Raw genomic sequence first — 18587 nt, forward strand, 5'->3', positions numbered from 1 at the left:
GAACCGCCAAACGTATTTATTAATAATGAAATAGTTTATTTGCCCCTTTACCCTTATGTACAGTGTTTTGCTTTGTTTTGTTTTTTTGTTTAAGTACAGAGAATCATTTTTTCTTCCAAAATTTTTTATAGTCGTCTACATTAAATTCATCAACATATTCTTCCTCAGCTCGTTTAGCTTTGACCTTCTTGCTCTGGTCTCGCTTGCGCAGCCTGGCTCTCCTATCTTCTTCAGATAGCGTGGTGATATCAATTGGCATCTGGGGAGACAAAAAATATAAATTTACTTTTATACCACATTCACTGGTGAAATTAGTCCAATTTTACTGCTCTATTAATTTACATTCCAACACCCTTTTTTTAAATGCAAACTTTACATTTTCATAAAATAAAATGGTCTTCGTTTTATAGCAACTGAAAATTCATGCTAAAATACAAATTTTATCAAAAAAGTAGAAGATTTGACTGATTAAAATGGAATAGCTTCACAGTATTGGAGGCATTCTGTAAGTTTCAATAGATAATTGCTACAGCAGTTGGATAGGTACCATGTGTACAGCAAATTTAAAAATCAATAAGTTAAAGCTGAAAGTAACAAAGTAAAAAGGTCATTGGCATTCTCATAGACCAAATAATACATACAGAAAGAACAGCATAAATAAAAAGAGAGAAGCGCTCAACCTGGGAACGAACAATAGCATAATAGCTTGTTCTATGGCTAGTTACCACCCAAGAAGCTGCCTCTTTTTGCTCAATATGTGCCTTTCACAGAGAAGAACTTTCCTGAAGCATATCAGTCTGATCCTGACTTCACAGTACAGTCAAGCCCAGAAATACCAGGCAATCCCTCTCTGAACAAGAGAAACAGCAAAACCCCAGACGTACATTTCAGCCTATTGTGGGCTTCGTCAGTGAGGTGCAGCCATAACCCTCTAGGCACACTGAGCAACGGGTCCACGTCTGGATTCCCGCATCACACTTAGGGAGACTTCCCTAAGTGTCATAATTTGCATAAATAAAAAGAAGCGCTCAACCTGAGAACGAACAATAGCATAATAGCTTGCTCTATGGCTAATTACCACCCAAGAAGCAGCCTCTTTTGCTCAACATGTGCCTTTCACAGTGAAGAACTTTCCGGAAGCAGCCGAGTGGCTTGTTCTATGGCCTGGTTACCACCTGGGAGCAGCTTCTTTCAGCCCAATTGTGCTTTTCAGAGAGGAAAACTTTCCTAAACGATATCAATCTGATCCTAACAAGGTCAGTCCAACTGGAAATACCAGGCAATACTGCTCTGAATAAGGGAAATGGCAGCCCCAGACGATTGTTTCAGCCTTCTTTGGGCTTTATTAGTGAGGTGCAACCGTAACTCTCTAGGCACATAGAGCAAGGAGATCACATCTGGTTTCCCCCCATCACCCTTAGGGAGACTTTCTGCTAAAAAAACTGCTTAAGTTTCTGCTAAAAGGTGCATAAAATCCAGCACATAGCCATGAATTCTCCAACACAATACAATGGGTCATACTGAAGAGCTCAGTGAACATGACACCTTTGCCACAAGTCAGTTCAGGAAATTCCTGCCCTACTAGACCTCCTACAGTCACCTGTAAGTACTATTGTGAAGTAGAAGCAGTAACAGCTCAGCCATGAACTAGTACACCATGAAAACTTATGCACATCCCTATCAAACACTTCTTGCTTTTATGTAAACAATTGTGTTTGCCCGACACTCCCTAGAGAGGCACAAAAGCAAACAATCTAACCCAAACTACTTAAACAAGCTATTTGCAGCAAAACTGATGGTTGAGTGCGGGTCAGTAACCATGGTATTACTGATCAGCTGATTACTTCACCTGTACATTGGTTCAGCTATAACATTGATGGCGAACTTTGGCATGCCAGATTTTTCAGAACTACATTTCCCATGATGTTTGACAGGACTTCAGAGTGCTCAAGTATTATGGGAAATCTAGTTCTGAAACATTTGAAGTGCCAAGGTTCACCATCATTAAGCTATAATAAAAACCTGGCCTGTTGGGGGTATTTGAGGACCACAGTTGAGAAACACTGCTTTAGGACGCACATTTATTCCAAACCAGACACTGCAACATGCTAGACAACGACTGTGTGCTATGTGCAAGCATTCATACCTATATCCAACAGGCAACATCAAACAGGTTTAACAATACATACAAAGTTGTTCTAGCGGCATGTGCCTACAAGGCAAAATAATGCACATTTTACTCACAAATCTAGTTTAAATTCTTTGAAAAAAAAAAAAAAAAAAAAAATTTGGATGCAGATCGTATGCACACATGTTAAAGGGACACTAAACCCAATTTTTTTTTCTTTCATGATTCAGATAGAGCAATTTTAACCCCTTAGTGACCACATCACTTTTCCATTTTCTGTCCGTTTGGGACGAAGGCTATTTTTACATTTCTGCAGTGTCTGTGTTTAGCTGTAATTTTCCTCTTACTCATTTACTGTACCCACACATTGTATATCGTTTTTATTTTATAAAATATGAGGGGGGAAAAAAAAACACACTTTTTCTAACTTTGACCCCCAAAATCTGTTACTCATCTACAACCACCAAAAAACAACCATGCTAAATAGTTTCGAAATTTTGTCCTGAGTTTAGAAATACCCAATGTTTACACGTTCTTTGCAAGTTATAAGGCAATAAATACAAGTAGCACTTTGCTATTTCAAAACTACTTTTTTCCCCAAAATTAGCGCTGGTTACATTGGAACACTGATATCTTTCAGGAATCCCTGAATATCCCTTGACATGTATAAATTTATTTTAGAAGACATCCCAAAGTATTGATCTAGGCCCATTTTGGTATATTTCATGCCACCATTTCACCGCCAAATGCGATCTAATAAACAAACGTTCACTTTTTCACAAACTTTAGGTTTCTCACTGAAATTATTTACAGACAGCTTGTGCAATTATGGCACAAATGGTTGTAAAGGCTTCTCTGTGATCCCCTTTGTTAAGAAATAGCAGACATAAATGGCTTTGGCGTTGCTTTTTGGTAATTAGAAGGCCGCTAAATGCCGCTGTACACCACACGTGTATTATGCCCAGCAGTAAAGGGGTTAATTAGGGAGCTTGTAGGGTTATTTTTAGCGTTAGTGTAATGTAGTAGACAACCCAAAGTATTGATCTAGGCCCATTTTGGTATATTTCATGCCACCATTTCATTGCCAAATGTGATCAAATAAAAAAAATCGTTCACTTTTTCACAAACTTTAGGTTTCTCACTGAAATTATTTACAAACAGCTTGTGTAATTATGGCACAACTGGTTGTAAAGGCTTCTCTGGGATCCCCTTTGTTCAGAAATAGCAGACATATATGGCTTTGACGTTGCTTTTTGGTAATTAGAAGGCCGCTAAATGCTGTTGTGCACCACACGTGTATTATGCCCAGGAGTGAAGGGGTTAATTATTTAGCTTGTAGGGAGCTTGCAGGGTTAATTTTAGCTTTAGTGTAGAGATCAGCCTCCCACATCACACCCCCTGATCCCTCCCAAACAGCTCTCTTCTCTCCCCCATCCCACAATTGTCCCCGCCATCTTAAGTACTGGCAGAAAGTCTGCTAGTACTAAAAAAAAAAAAAGTTTGTTTTTAACCTCTTAAGGACATGTGACGGAATTTTTCCGTCATAAAACAATTGAGCAAACTGAAAGCTGTGTCCTTAAAGGGTTAAAATAAAACTAAAACAAAAACAAAAACCTTATTCTGCTGTGTAGGATCCCGCCCAAACAGCTTTCTAACCCCCACCTCTGCTTTATTGTGGCTATATTGGGTACTGGCAGCTGTACCTACCACTGTACACGCTCCCGTACGCACATACCCGCACACGATCCTGCCCCCCTCCTCCACCGATGGCTGACCACCGGCCTACCTGGATAAGCTCCCACCCGCCAACAAATACGGCCACAGAGTGGCTCTCTCTGCATCGGACTGCTAAAAACTTATTGCAGGATGCCTCAATATCGAGGCATCACTGCAATAACATGAAAGCGGCTGGAATCTATCAGGATCGATTCCACCGCTTTCAAACACCAACGACGTCCTTGGTCGTTAACTGCATTTTTTTGCAGGACGTACCCCATACGTTGTTGGTCATTAAGGGGTTAAGCAACTTTCTAATTTACTTCTATTATCATTTTTTCTTCATTCTCTTGCTATCTTTAGTTGAAAAAGTAGGAATCTAAGCTTAGGAGGAGCCAGCCCATTTTTGGCTCAGCACCTGGGTAGCACTTGCTGATTGGTGGCTACATTTAGCCACCAATCAGCAAGCGCTACCCAGGATTCTGAACAAAAAATGGGCCGGCTCTTAAGCTTAGATTCCTGCTTTTTCAACTAAAGATAGCAAGAGAACAAAGAAGAATTGATAATAGGAGTAAATTATAAAGTTGCTTAACCCCTTAATAACAACTGACGTACCAGGTACATCATGCATTAACAATCAGTTAATGACAATGGACGTACCTGGTACGTCAGTTGTCTAACAGAGTGCTGGAAGTGATCACAATCACTTCCAGCAGCTCTGAGGGTATTGCAGTGATGCCTCGATATGGAGGCATCCTGCAATACCCCTTTACAAGACTCCGATGCAGAGAGAGCCACTCTGTGGCCCTCTCTGCACCGGTAGTGATGGTGCCTCTGACCGGTGGGAGGAGGGAGCGTGTGCGCGCGCGTGCACGTGTGCACGTGCACATGCGCACATTAGCCACACTGACACCAATGAAAAAGTAAGGGGAAAAAAAGTTATTTTATTTTTTTTATATTTAAAAGGATCTGTGAGGGGGAGGGGGTGGGGGTATTGCTACACTACAGAAATAATTAAACACAAATAACAGTTATAAATACAATTAAAATAAGTTTGGTTTGTGGGGCCAAACTGGGTACTGGCAGACAGCTGCCAGTACCCAAGATGGCGGTAATTAGGTAGGGGAGAGGGTTAGAGAGCTGGAGGGGGGGGGGGGGATCAGGGAGGTTGGTGCTAAGGCAGGGGTCCATCACAACTAAAATATTTTATAATTTTTATTTAAAAAAAAAAAAAAAAAACTCTTATTTAGTACTGGCAGACTTTCTGCCAGTACTTAAGATGGCGGTAACAATTGTGGGGTGGGGGAGGGAAGAGAGCTGTTTGGGAGGGATCAGGGGGTGGGATGTGTCAGGTGGGAGGCTGATCTCTAAAATTAACCCTGCAAGCTCCCTACAAGCTACCTAATTTAACCCCTTCACTGCTGGGCATAATTCACGTGTGGTGCGCAGCATCATTTATCGGCCTTCTAATTACCAAAAAGCAACGCCAAAGCCATATAAATCTGCTATTTCTGAACGAAGGGGATCCCAGAGAAGCTTTTACAACAATTTCTGCCATAATTGCACAAGCTGTTTGTAAATAATTTCAGTGAGAAACCTAAAATTGTGAAAAATGTAAAGTTTTTTTGTTTTTTTTTATTTGCTCGCATTTGGCGGTGAAATGGTGGCATAAAATATACCAAAATGGGCCTAGATCAATACTTGGGGTTGTCTACTACACTAAAGCTAAAATTAACCCTACAAGCTCCCTAATTAACCCCTTCACTCCTGGGCATAAAACACGTGGGGTGCGCAGTGGCATTTAGCGGCCTTCTAATTACCAAAAAGCAACCACAAAGCCATATAAGTCTGTTATTTCTGAAAAAGGGGATCCCAGAGAAGCATTTACAACCATTTGTGCCATAATTGCAGAAGCTGTTTGTAAATAATTGCAGTGGGAAACCTAAAGTTTGTGACAAAATTTGTGAAAAAGTGAACTTTTTTTTTTTTTTTTATCGCATTTGGCGGTGAAATGGTGGCATGAAATATACCAAAATGGGCCTAGATCAATACTTTGGGATGTCTTCTAAAACAAAATATATACATGTCAAGGGATATTCAGATATTCCTGACAGATATCAGTGTCCCAATGTAACTAGCGCTAATTTTGAAAAAAAGTGGTTTGGAAATACCCTATTGCCCTATAAATTGCAAAAAAAAAGCTAAGAACATGTAAACATTGGGTATTTCTAAACTCAGGACAAAATTTAGAAACTATTTAGCATGGGTGTTTTTTGGTGATTGTAGATGTGTAACAGATTTTGGGGGTCAAAGTTAGAAAAAGTGTGTTTTTTTCCATTTTTTCCTCATATTTTATCTTTTTTTTTTTTAGTAAATTATAAGATATGATGAAAATAATGGTATCTTTAGAAAGTCCATTTAATGACGAGAAAAACGGTATATAATATGTGTGGGTACAGTAAACGAGTAAGAGGAAAATTACAGCTAAACGCAAACAGTGCAGAAATGTAAAAATAGCCATTGTCATTAAGGGTAAGAAAATTGAAAAATGGTCCGGTCATTAAGGGGTTAAAATTGCTTCTCTATCTGAATCATAAAAAATTGCTTTAATTTGCCTTTAATGCAATGAAAGCTGCAAGTCGCATACAAGACACTTAGACACGTTTCTTACAGTTAGGATCCTGCGTGGCTCCTTGTACTGGATCTGTATGGTAGAGCCGTCAGTTTGAACCAGTAACACTGGATAGGTCCTACTATAGGTCTGTCTACCACAGCGCACTATGGAGGTTCTGTTGGAATTCTCCAGGCCTGCAGATGTATGTAAACTGCAAGCAGCTGGAAGAAAGCTTCTATAAACACTGTGATGTATAAATCTAAAAAAAACAAACAAAAAAACCAGAACATTGTAATATTAGTAATATTGTGGCTCCAACATTTTCTTTACCTTGGCATGAGGTTGACAAAATATAAAATAAAATATTTTTAAAAGTAGTTTTTTCTTTCAAATTGGAAGAAAAATATATTTTGTTTCACAAAAGAATTTTGTATTGCACAGCTTTATTAAAAGTATTTTTTTTTTAACCCATTTGATATGCAAAGCAGTTTGCTTCTTATTCTGGCATAGACATAGCAGAAGATAAAGTTATATGCATTGTATTCACACACACACCAAAAAATATATATTTATCCAAAATACTGATGTGATACTAATGCTTCTGTAAATATTATCTCTAAGTATTGAAGACTTTTCAGTTTACTTATAACCTAAATAACATCTAGTATATATCACTTAAAATTCACTGAAAATAAGTAAATAATAAAAATACCTTTGGTAGTAGATGAAGTTACCTGAAAGTAGTGTTTAGAGCTAGCAAGCCCTTGCCCATTGCAGCCATGGATGTGGCAAATTGAGATTTATTAAGCACAAAACTGGAGAATTTGGAATTTCTTTCTGGCTAGTGATGCATTGTACGGAGGTCCCTTCAAATGTCCTTAATTACCACTGAAATTAAATTTTAAAAAATAGGAAAATGTCAAAGGGGAGACAAAAAAGGAATTTGCAATATTCTAACAAGAAAACTAAATTAGTGTTGGGTGAAACTTGCATATAATAGAGAACATGAACCCAAGTGCTTGGCTTTATTTTGAACACATTCAGGCACCCTATATAGTGTGATAAAACCTATTAAACTGGTTAAATGATTGCATATATATTATTGATTATACAAATACAGAAATGTTTTGTCTTCAAAAGTATGTAATGGTATTATTATTAGCCCTTTAGCTGCCACAGAGCATAATGTATGCAAACACCTTATCCCCAGAGCAGGAAATTTCAGCTATGAATAATATCACTGTAAAAGATCAAGTTATTCAATTAGAGCTCCACTAAATAACAGACTGGGATTTACCCAACAATCTGTTCTGGTTCCGCGCTCACCTTCCATGATAGTGTTATTACTAAATGCCACTTTAAAACAGGTGTAGAGGTAGCAGCAAATAGTTATCCATTTCTTAACTAATTAATGAGGCTTACCCAGAAGTACCCATCATTAAAGGGATATTAAACAAATATGTTAAATCAAATATAAAAAAAGAAAATAACTTGTTTTCGTGCACAATTAGACATTCTGTGTAGCCCTTTCCCAAGTGTGATAAGAGCAGAGAATAATCAAAACCTAAGTTTTATTCTGTCAGGTCATGAGCAAATCGGACTCCCTATTTTCTAGTCTATTCACTGGTCTAATAGACTTATGACATCAGGATAAGATAAACCTTCCTGCACATACATCCTCCCCCATGTAGGACCCTGATAGAAAGCACAAATGTAGAAAAAAAAAAGGTAAAATCCATTTAAATAGATGAATACATAATTATAGCAACTGCTTAGTACTTTTTTGCAGACTGTTTAACATCCCTTTAATGAAACTGAAGATTTGTAATGTCACAAGGTAGTGGCGGCGGAAGATTCCTTATAGCTTGAGCACAACATGACGTTATAAGCCAACCGGGAAACCTCGGAAATAACATGATACTAACCGCTGTCAAAGTCACGCTGTTATTTCGGCGCAGCACAATTACATCATCAAGCAGCGACTCGCCTGACGTAGTTCCGCCTCTTTTCAGCTAAAGCATAGGCAACTCTGACGTTGTGTGAACGCGCCCTCTAAATTCAATCATGTCCACTCCAACACTCCAAGCTTCTCTCGAGTGCAACCTGCACCTAGGATCCGACTTTAACCACGCCCACTTTGTCCAATCACATCCATAGGATAATTTGCAACCCGCCCAAATGTGTAACTACCATTACAAACATACAGTAACCCCGCTATGTGGTTAGCCACGCCTCTTTATTCTCCTTGCCCTATCCCAGCCCTCTATCAGACAGTAACCTCGCCCCTCACTTTCAAGCAGCCTCAGTGCTCTGTGAGCCGCCTGGTACATGATAAGCAGGAGGATCCTGTCCCGTCTGGTGGCCTCAGGTAAGTGCACGTTGTTACAGTGTAGCGTTACTGATGTATTCAGGGATTGTCTTCATCCTGTGTATTTGTATACTGAGTGTATAATGTCATATATTCCTCATAGTGACCGTATAGTGCATCAGTGCTGGGCTGTAATGAGTACATTATGTACGTGCCCTGACACCCAGTGTATATAACATGTTATCCTGACTCTGGCACTGACAGGACTGTCTGTAGATAGGGACTGATGGGAGGGTGACACATTCACTGACAGTGTGTGCTACTGCATTTGTACTTCATATCCTTTGTTGTCTCAAGTAATGAACCACAGCCCTCTCTGGCAGGTAGGGTGATATATATATATATATTTGGGTCAGCTCTACCTGCTCAGTGTTGCAATAATTTGCAAAGCTCTGGCAGACAAGAGGTTAAAGTAAATGTAGAGTTAACTTATGTGCCATGTTGTAATGTGCCATAGCTTTCTCTAGCAGACAAGGGGTTAATCAGATGTAGAATATTCTGTGCCTGTTACACTGCAGTATTTTTCATTTCTTTCTAGTAACCAATAAGTTAAAAGTACAGTAATGTTTCCAATGATCAATCTTGCTAGCTCCTTTGCCGTTATTGAATACCTACTAAGTCCGCCTCCTATGTCACATATGCCGCGCTGAGTACCTCAGACCGCCCACAACAGAACGTTATTTTTTTCAATGAGGTGACCTTTCCACCTCTTAGCCAATAGCCATGCGACCCAATTGGCATTATGCTGTGTGGCTTGCACGCTATTGGCTAGCATCACCTCATTGATAAAATAGCGTTCTGCCAGCGGCGGCCTGAGAGGCTCAGCACGGCATACACTGCAGGCAAATAAAGGAACATTTAGCATGAAGTATTTTATACTGGAGCACTACATGGCAATAAATAGTGCTGCTATCTAGTGCGCTTGCAAATGGATAATGTTTTTGCAAAACTGCTACCTTATAGTGCTCCAAACATTTGCACGCTTGTGCCTGCTTTTCAATAGATACCAAGAAAGTGAAGAAAATTTGACAGTAGAAGCAAATTAGAAAGTTGTTTAGAATTACATGCTCTATCTGAATCATTAAAGAACATTTTGGGGTTTTGTATCCCTTTAAAAAATGTTTTTTTTTTGTGTGAGACAATGTTTATACTTGGCTGATGTGTTATATTATAGCAAAACAACAGAAGTGCCTTGCAATTGCAAGGTGTTTAATGTCCCTTTAAGGTATATATATATATATATATATATATATATATATATATATATATATATATATTTTTAGTATCTGATTTGAAAAAAAAAATTGCATCTGAGTTGTTTTTTTTTTTTTTAATTACTTTACTTCAATATATTTCCTTCTGTTACTCCTAAAACTGTGCAGCAGACACCTTAGAGCGATAGGAAAGTCAAAATGAAACTTACATGATTCAGTTAGAGCATGTCACAGTCCTTTAGATTTACTTTCACTTTAAAATGACAAACGCTAGGATTTACTATTGAAACAAATAAAGGGCACTTTCATTCATGAAGTATAAGATACTTTATGTAGAAAGCTCCTTTATTTGATTCAATCGATCACCGTTTTTATCTGCTACAGCAGAGCACGGCTAAAAGAAATTTTTGGCTAAGAGGTGACGTTTTCACCTCTTAGCCAATAGCCGTGCGGTAAATCCGGCTTGGCGCCCATGGGAGCCGGATTTACCGCACTGCTATTGGCTAAGAGGTGAAAACGTCACCTTAGCCCAAATTTTTTTTAGCCGTGCTCTGCTGTAGCAGCTAAAAACGGTGCTCGATTGAATCACATAAAGGAGCTTTCTACATGAAATATCTTATACTTCATGAATGAAAGTGCCCTTTATTTGTTTCAATAGTCAATCCTAGCGTTTGTAAAAGGCTAGGATTTACTTTCACTTTAAGACACTTTCAAATTCACTTCTAAGAATATGCACATATCCTACACTACTGGGAGCTAGCTGCTGATTGGTGCCTGATTACATTTGTCTTTTGTAGGGATGCACTGAAATTTCGGCCAAAAATGTACATTGCATGTGGGACAGTTTCTCATGCCAGATTATCTGTCCCTTTACGGTCGGCCAATGGTCAGAGAGCCCCTCCCTCACGTCACTTATAATGCAGCGATCACCATTATCTAGTGCAGGTCACAATCATGTGTATCCCAGGAGGTTACATACAGTGGTTGCTTGTCACTTGCTCCCTCTCCTACAGTTCTGGGGTTATTCTAGTGGCTAAAACTAATTATTGTTCTTCCAAAGTGTTGATGATGCAGCAGTACAGGAAACAACAATCGGGGTAGCTATAAACCCGCCAGAAATGTAAAACAGTGTATTATATCCTTGGCACAAATGCAGAGAACATGTTAGTGTGCTAGATGTTCCCTTTAGTAACCATAGATGCATGGTACATCTGTTTCATTCACTACAGCAAATCCTTTTTTGTCACAATCAATATGTTTATAGTAAAAACGCATGCAGAAGTGCTGGGGGCTGTGGTGGTTTTACAACACACTAAACTTTTAAAGGACCATAATAATTTAACAAATTAGAGCATGTCTTTTTTTTTTTTTTTTTTTTTTAAGAGCATGTCATTTTAACAATAGTAAATACATAGTTAAAGCACAACTTGGGAGTTGCAGTGACCTGCTTGGGGTTAAACACACAGAGTTTGTTAAAATTTACATTACAGGTAGCCCTCAGTTGACGCCGGGTTAGGTTCCAGAAGGAATGGTTGTAAATCAAAACCATTGTAAATTGAAACCCAGTTTATAATGTAAGTCAATAGGAGGTGAGGGAGTTAGGTTCCAGGCCCCTCTCAAAATTGTCATAAGTGACACCTAATACATTTTTAAAGCTTTGAAATGAAGACTTTAAATGCTAAACAGCATTATAAACCTAATAAAATAAGCACACAACACAGAATATATAATTAAACTAAGTTTAATAAACAAAAACATTTGCTAAACAGCATTATAAACCTAATAAAATAATCACACAACACAGACTTCACATGCATTTTTCTGCAAACAGTTCTTTCTTTGCATTCCAATCTGGACTGATTTATAGACAGGAAGATCTTGTTCCTTTTGAAATCTGCTCGATAGCTCAGGTCTGGTTAAACTGATTAATTTCAGCTTGCTTGACTTTGCTGCAACACAAGCACACAGCTCCACCTATTGGCTATTTTAATAAATGCACTGCTTCTCAATGCTTTTCAATAGCAGTCACATGACTAAAAAAAAAGTCCTTTTCATTTTCGTCCAAGGCATCCTGAATTTTCGGTTTCAGTCCAGAATTTTAATTTCGGGGCATCCTTAGATGGCTAAAGGAAGTGTTCAGCTAGATGCCAGCAGTGCAATGCTTTTCACTCGGCAAAAAATAACAAGATAGTGAAACAAATTTGATAAGCGAAGTGAATTGGAAAGTGGTTTCAAATTTTATGTTCCATCCAAATCATGAAATAGAAAATTGGGGTTTCCTGTCCCTTTAATATTCTGTTTCTATCAGCTTCTGTTTTTGTGCTTTTGCCAGAACTGTCTTGAGTAATGGAAGAAGGCTATAAAATACAATGTGTCAGCTGATTCTGCAGCAGTAAATTAAAATCCTGTACGTCAACCATCTGAAACCATTTATACTATAAAGGTTTAATTGCTTGTTCAATAACCATTTAATATAATTAGTGTAACATGCACATTATGTCCATTCATTCATAGTTGTACCCTGGTTCATACCATAAAGAGTTATTGTAGCTATAGAAAAACTGCAAAATACATAGTCCAGAAACAATTTGTAATTTTGCACTTAAAAGGACATTACATTTCTTGTTACGTCTTTTTAATTCTTTTACAGTCCATGAGTTTACCACCTCTATTGGAAGTGTATTCCATGAATTCACCACCCTTTCTGTAAAATAATTCTTCCTCACATTTCTCCTGAATCTGCTACACTTAACATTGTGTATGTAGTCCTGTGCCTATAGCTCTTTAACAGGTAACAGGACAGGGTATTGGAAAACTGTTTTACGCTTAATGTGTTTCAATGACTTCTTATACCAGCAGCAAAGTATAAAATGTATGATAATTTGAATCGCTCATTTATGTTTATTTTTGTATATGAAACAACTGGTGGTGTTATTTGAAACCACCCCCAGGGAAATTTCCTTATTTTAAAACTATCTCTACACACACACATACTTTCGTATCCTATCTTATCTCCTGAATGTATACCAAAGCTCAAAACGTAGACAACAAATTTTAAATTAACATTTTATTACTTATCTCTCCAACCTCCCACTGAGTGTAATTTCTTCTGCTGGCTACATTTACATAGCTTTTCTATAGCCAATACTTGGAGACAAGAAACCCAACATTTTTCTTTTATGATTCTGATAGATCATACACTTTTAAACTGTTTATTCAGAGAGAAATGTGTCCAATGGCACTACTTGGGTGAATTACAAAACCATTATCCCACGATAGTAATAATATGTAGACATGTGCGATTCGGTTTGATTCGGAAAATTCGACGATTCGAATCAAACCGAATTTCCGAATTAAAATTCTGCCGAATTTTCCGAATCGATTCGGAAATTCGGATGGCCATTGGGATTACACTAGTATTGTACAGTATGTTAGGTTAACACCTAATATACAGTATAATACTAGTCTAATCCCACCTAACACTTACCGAAATGCCGAATTTACGAACCGAATTGAACCGAATCCAGCCGAATTTCTTCGAATCCGAATGAATCCGAAACGAATCGATTCAGAATTTTCCAAATTCGAATCGAACCGAACTTCGAAAAATTCTGAATCGATCCGAACCGAATTTTTTCGACATGCACATGTCTATATGTAAGCAAATTGTAGTATTCAAACAGTTAATATAATTTTATTGTGGGTTGTGGGTGCTGTGTGTATATTTAAAAGTCTTAACGAGAATGTGAAGACAGGTAAGGGAACCTATTCTTCAAAAAGAACACATATAGCACTCTCAGTTTGAGTAATCATACAGCTGGATCAGCTGGTAGTAATAAACAGTTTATTCACTAGTGAACTATGGGCTTACAAATAAAGTAAAATATAACTTTTATTAAATTGCAAATAAAATGGGAAAATTACATTAAAAACACCCTTAGGTACCTCATAGTGTTGATGCAAATAGTTAGAGTATAAAGGTAAAGCTTAACCACTGATTATCAGACGTGATTCAGTGTTAGTTAACATATAGTTATGACAGCAATATTGACATTTCCTAGGTATATCGTTCTAATTGGCCGCCGCTAAAGTTCAAAATACAAGCAATAGACTGATAATCAGTGGTTAAACTTTACCTTTACAGGGAGTGCAGAATTATTAGGCAAATGAGTATTTTGACCACATCATCCTCTTTATGCATGTTGTCTTACTCCAAGCTGTATAGGCTCAAAAGCCTACTACCAATTAAGCATAGTAGGAGATGTGCATCTCTGTAATGAGAAGGGGTGTGGTCTAATGACATCAACACCCTATATCAGGTGTGCATAATTATTAGGCAACTTCCTTTCCTTTGGCAAAATGGGTCAAAAGAAGGACTTGACAGGCTCAGAAAAGTCAAAAATAGTGAGATATCTTGCAGAGGGATGCAGCACTCTTAAAATTGCAAAGCTTCTGAAGCGTGATCATCGAACAATCAAGCGTTTCATTCAAAATAGTCAACAGGGTCGCAAGAAGCGTGTGGAAAAACCAAGGCGCAAAATAACTGCCCATGAACTGAGAAAAGTCAAGCGTGCAGCTGCCAAGATGCCACTTGCCACCAGTTTGGCCATATTTCAGAGCTGCAACATCACTGGAGTGCCCAAAAGCACAAGGTGTGCAATACTCAGAGACATGGCCAAGGTAAGAAAGGCTGAAAGACGACCACCACTGAACAAGACACACAAGCTGAAACGTCAAGACTGGGCCAAGAAATATCTCAAGACTGATTTTTCTAAGGTTTTATGGACTGATGAAATGAGAGTGAGTCTTGATGGGCCAGATGGATGGGCCCGTGGCTGGATTGGTAAAGGGCAGAGAGCTCCAGTCCGACTCAGACGCCAGCAAGGTGGAGGTGGAGTACTGGTTTGGGCTGGTATCATCAAAGATGAGCTTGTGGGGCCTTTTCGGGTTGAGGATGGAGTCAAGCTCAACTCCCAGTCCTACTGCCAGTTTCTGGAAGACACCTTCTTCAAGCAGTGGTACAGGAAGAAGTCTGCATCCTTCAAGAAAAACATGATTTTCATGCAAGACAATGCTCCATCACACGCGTCCAAGTACTCCACAGCGTGGCTGGCAAGAAAGGGTATAAAAGAAGAAAATCTAATGACATGGCCTCCTTGTTCACCTGATCTGAACCCCATTGAGAACCTGTGGTCCATCATCAAATGTGAGATTTACAAGGAGGGAAAACAGTACACCTCTCTGAACAGTGTCTGGGAGGCTGTGGTTGCTGCTGCACGCAATGTTGATGGTGAACAGATCAAAACACTGACAGAATCCATGGATGGCAGGCTTTTGAGTGTCCTTGCAAAGAAAGGTGGCTATATTGGTCACTGATTTGTTTTTGTTTTGTTTTTGAATGTCAGAAATGTATATTTGTGAATGTTGAGATGTTATATTGGTTTCACTGGTAAAAATAAATAATTGAAATGGGTATATATTTGTTTTTTGTTAAGTTGCCTAATAATTATGCACAGTAATAGTCACCTGCACACACAGATATCCCCCTAAAATAGCTATAACTAAAAACAAACTAAAAACTACTTCCAAAAATATTCAGCTTTGATATTAATGAGTTTTTTTGGGTTCATTGAGAACATGGTTGTTGTTCAATAATAAAATTAATCCTCAAAAATACAACTTGCCTAATAATTCTGCACTCCCTGTATACTCCTCTATTTGCATCAACTCTATAATGAACCTAAGGGTGTTTTTAATGTAATTTCCTCATTTTATTTGCAATTTAATAAGTAATATTTTACTTTATTTGTGAGCCCATAGTTCACTAGTGAATAAACTGTTTTTCAACAAATGATACAAAGCAAATTACATAATAGACGTAAATTTATAAGTCTCTTAAAAATGACGTTCTCTATCTGAATCCGGAAAGCTTAATTTTGACTTTACTGTCTCTTAAGTACTGAAATTTTCAGTATAGGTGGGGAACCACAGGAAAAAAACGATATTTCAAATGCCAAAATAAAGGTAAACCATTTAATACACTCCAGCTGGTTAAATGGATCATTGGGAACAAAAATAAAGGGGAGAGAAACTTACAATTTAGTCCCTTTTTAAAGACTTTTTTCGTATTTTAGCCCTTTACAGGTTCTGGCTAGTGAAGCTCCACATCTTTATACTCGGTGCCACCATCTTTAAACTTAGGAATTCTCACACCCTGTAACAAGAGGTTTACATCCACAAATCTGTGACTAGGGCTGCAACAACTAATCGGTAAGATTAATCATAAAAATAGTTGTCACAGAATCTCATTATCAGTTAGGTGGTCAGCGATTAGTTGGTTAATTGCACAGCACCATATATATATATTTTTATGCACCATCTTAATTGCCGTATTCATCAGATTAAAGCAGCTGGCGCTGTGCAACTGACTAACTAATCACAGACCACCTAGTTGATAATGAGATTTGTTGACAACCATTTTTATGATCAAACTTACCGATTAGTTGTTGCAGCCCTATCAGTGACTTTGTTGTCTTTTTTGACACATTGTATTGTGCACTTCCGTTTAGCAGCCGTGCACACTACAGTGTGGGAGCTGTATATTTTTTATCCAAGGCTACCTTGCTCTATATTACTCCTGAGGTTTTTTTTTTATATATGAAATAAAACGTTTAAACGGTGTAACAAAAAATAAATACATGTAAAGCTTCCTTTCTCTATTGTGCAAGAAACATCACTGATCTCTGAATGTGCAGCACTTCTGTGCTCCAAGATGGCAGCTCCCAGTATGAAGGGGTAAGTAGAGCGTCACAAACTGGCACCTGTAATTGTTTAAATAAGTGCACAATACACACACACAAAAAAATACTATGGAGAGTAGTAATCCATAGCCTGAGAATAATATGCGGGGGGGGGGGGGGTTATGAGAGCTGTTTAAACTTCTAAGGAAATAAGTTTAAAGGGACAGTCTACCCTTAGTCATCTTAAAGTCTTACTTTAGATTTAGCTGCAAATAGCCTCCTGCCCCCTTTCTATATCATGCAGCAGGAATGGTAAAAAGGTTATTTTAAAATGAATATTGTTTCTTGTCACTTTGAAATGGCTGCCAAGCTCAGCCCACTGATGACATCACAATCTGGGCTGTGTTAAAGGCTTCACTAGTTACAAAATACTCACTAATTGGATTCAACAGACTGTCAATGCTATTCAGCAGAGTGTGTAGATGCAGCCCTGGTCATGATGTCATCAGTGGGCGGAGCTTGGCAGCCATTTCAAAATAACCAGAAAAATATTCATTTTAAAATAACTTTTTTACTGTTCCCGTTCCATTTTAGTCTCTATAGCAGTGCTTTCCAAACTGTGTGTCGGGACACAATTTTTTTTAAATTTAATTCTTACATTTTTTTTTTGTTTCTCACTTTCCGCCTGCCTGCTATGCATATCACATGGTTGACACTAGGGGTGTGCATCTTCACTAGTCTCACGATTCAATTCGATTACGATTATCCTGTCAACGATTCGATTCCACGATCCATCACGATTACTGCTCATGATTTTCATGAACTTGTTCTATTCCATATTTTATATATTTATATATATACATATGTGTATATATAAACTGTATACAATTGATTTACAGTACAGAGCACCCAAGACAGAAAAGAGGTGAACTAAACTGCACTGTATAAAAAGAACTTATAGCAGACAGTGCCAGTCTGCCCCATAGAAAAACAAGACACTTTATAAAACCTCAAAGGTAGATAACTGTGGGAGAGTAGTAGCGGAGGGAGACGCAGATTTGCTGGGACTCTTACCTGACCCCCGCGGTATGTGAGGAAATGGAACACTCTGGTTTACTCATCTCTCCGTTTTTAAACTTGACTGTTGTTCTGGAGCCAGCCACAACATAAGCCTTTCCAAGCCGCCTCCTCCCGTGTATGTCAGTTTGTTTATTGTTGTATTGCAAGTACTGTAAGTTTGCCCTCCCTTCACTGATTGCTGCTTTATTTAATACTATTGGTAGTACTAGCAGTCAGTGCCACTGCCTATCGCTGTTCTACGTAGTGCAATATTGTGCACGTCAGAGAGAGGCTCTCGGTAGCCAGTGTCACAGGAATTTATATAATCCCTCTGTATTAGCTGCTGATAACGTAGAACAGCGATAGGCAGTGGCACTGACTGCTAGTACTACCAATAGTATTAAATAAAGCAGCAGTCAGTGAAGGGAGGGCAAACTTACAGTACTTGCAAAACAAGAATAAACAAACTGACACACGCGGGAGGAGGCGGCTTGGAAAGGCTTATGTTGTGGCTGGCTCCAGAACAACAGTCAAGTTTAAAAACGGAGCTAAAGACAGTCTTAAGGTGATGCTCCAAAACATGTGAAAGCGCGAGCATTGCAGACCTCCGCACATAATGGCAAAAGTCACAGGATATTACTCTATTATGTTCTAGCCGCTCCCTTAGCAAGTAAAAGCCACCATAATTGCTTGGAAGCTGTTACAGTGCTTTAGCTATTCACCTTTTGAGCAGCTGGAGTGTGATGGC

At 38.4% G+C, this 18587-nt stretch overlaps 2 protein-coding genes across 4 annotated transcripts in view; one reads left to right on the top strand and one right to left on the bottom strand.

Moving 5' to 3' along the window:
• Positions 1-8540, bottom strand: MRPL55 (mitochondrial ribosomal protein L55). Of its 2 annotated transcripts, none has more exons than XM_053713740.1 (4): positions 8384-8540; positions 7193-7346; positions 6516-6717; positions 1-259 (listed from the first exon to the last, which is right to left on the bottom strand). In XM_053713740.1, exons 2-4 carry the CDS (start codon positions 7237-7239, stop codon positions 104-106), a joined length of 405 nt encoding a protein of 134 aa, XP_053569715.1. In that variant the 5' UTR covers positions 7240-7346; positions 8384-8540; the 3' UTR covers positions 1-103. The 2 variants fall into 2 exon arrangements, with proteins under 2 accessions (XP_053569715.1, XP_053569716.1); XM_053713741.1 differs by lacking the exon at positions 8384-8540 and adding an exon at positions 8238-8365.
• Positions 8541-8731: 191 nt separating this feature from the next.
• GUK1 (guanylate kinase 1) overlaps positions 8732-18587 on the top strand; it is a 170964-nt gene continuing 161108 nt past the window's right edge. Inside the window, exon 1 of one of the 2 annotated variants that reach the window (XM_053713737.1) lies at positions 8732-8826. In XM_053713737.1, coding sequence (XP_053569712.1) covers positions 8787-8826 — 40 coding nt within the window. In that variant the 5' untranslated portion in view covers positions 8732-8786. The remainder of the gene's footprint in view (positions 8827-18587) is intronic. The other variant, XM_053713738.1, reaches the window with a different exon arrangement.

This window comes from Bombina bombina, chromosome 5, assembly GCF_027579735.1.
Source record: "Bombina bombina isolate aBomBom1 chromosome 5, aBomBom1.pri, whole genome shotgun sequence".
NCBI lineage: Eukaryota > Metazoa > Chordata > Amphibia > Anura > Bombinatoridae > Bombina > Bombina bombina.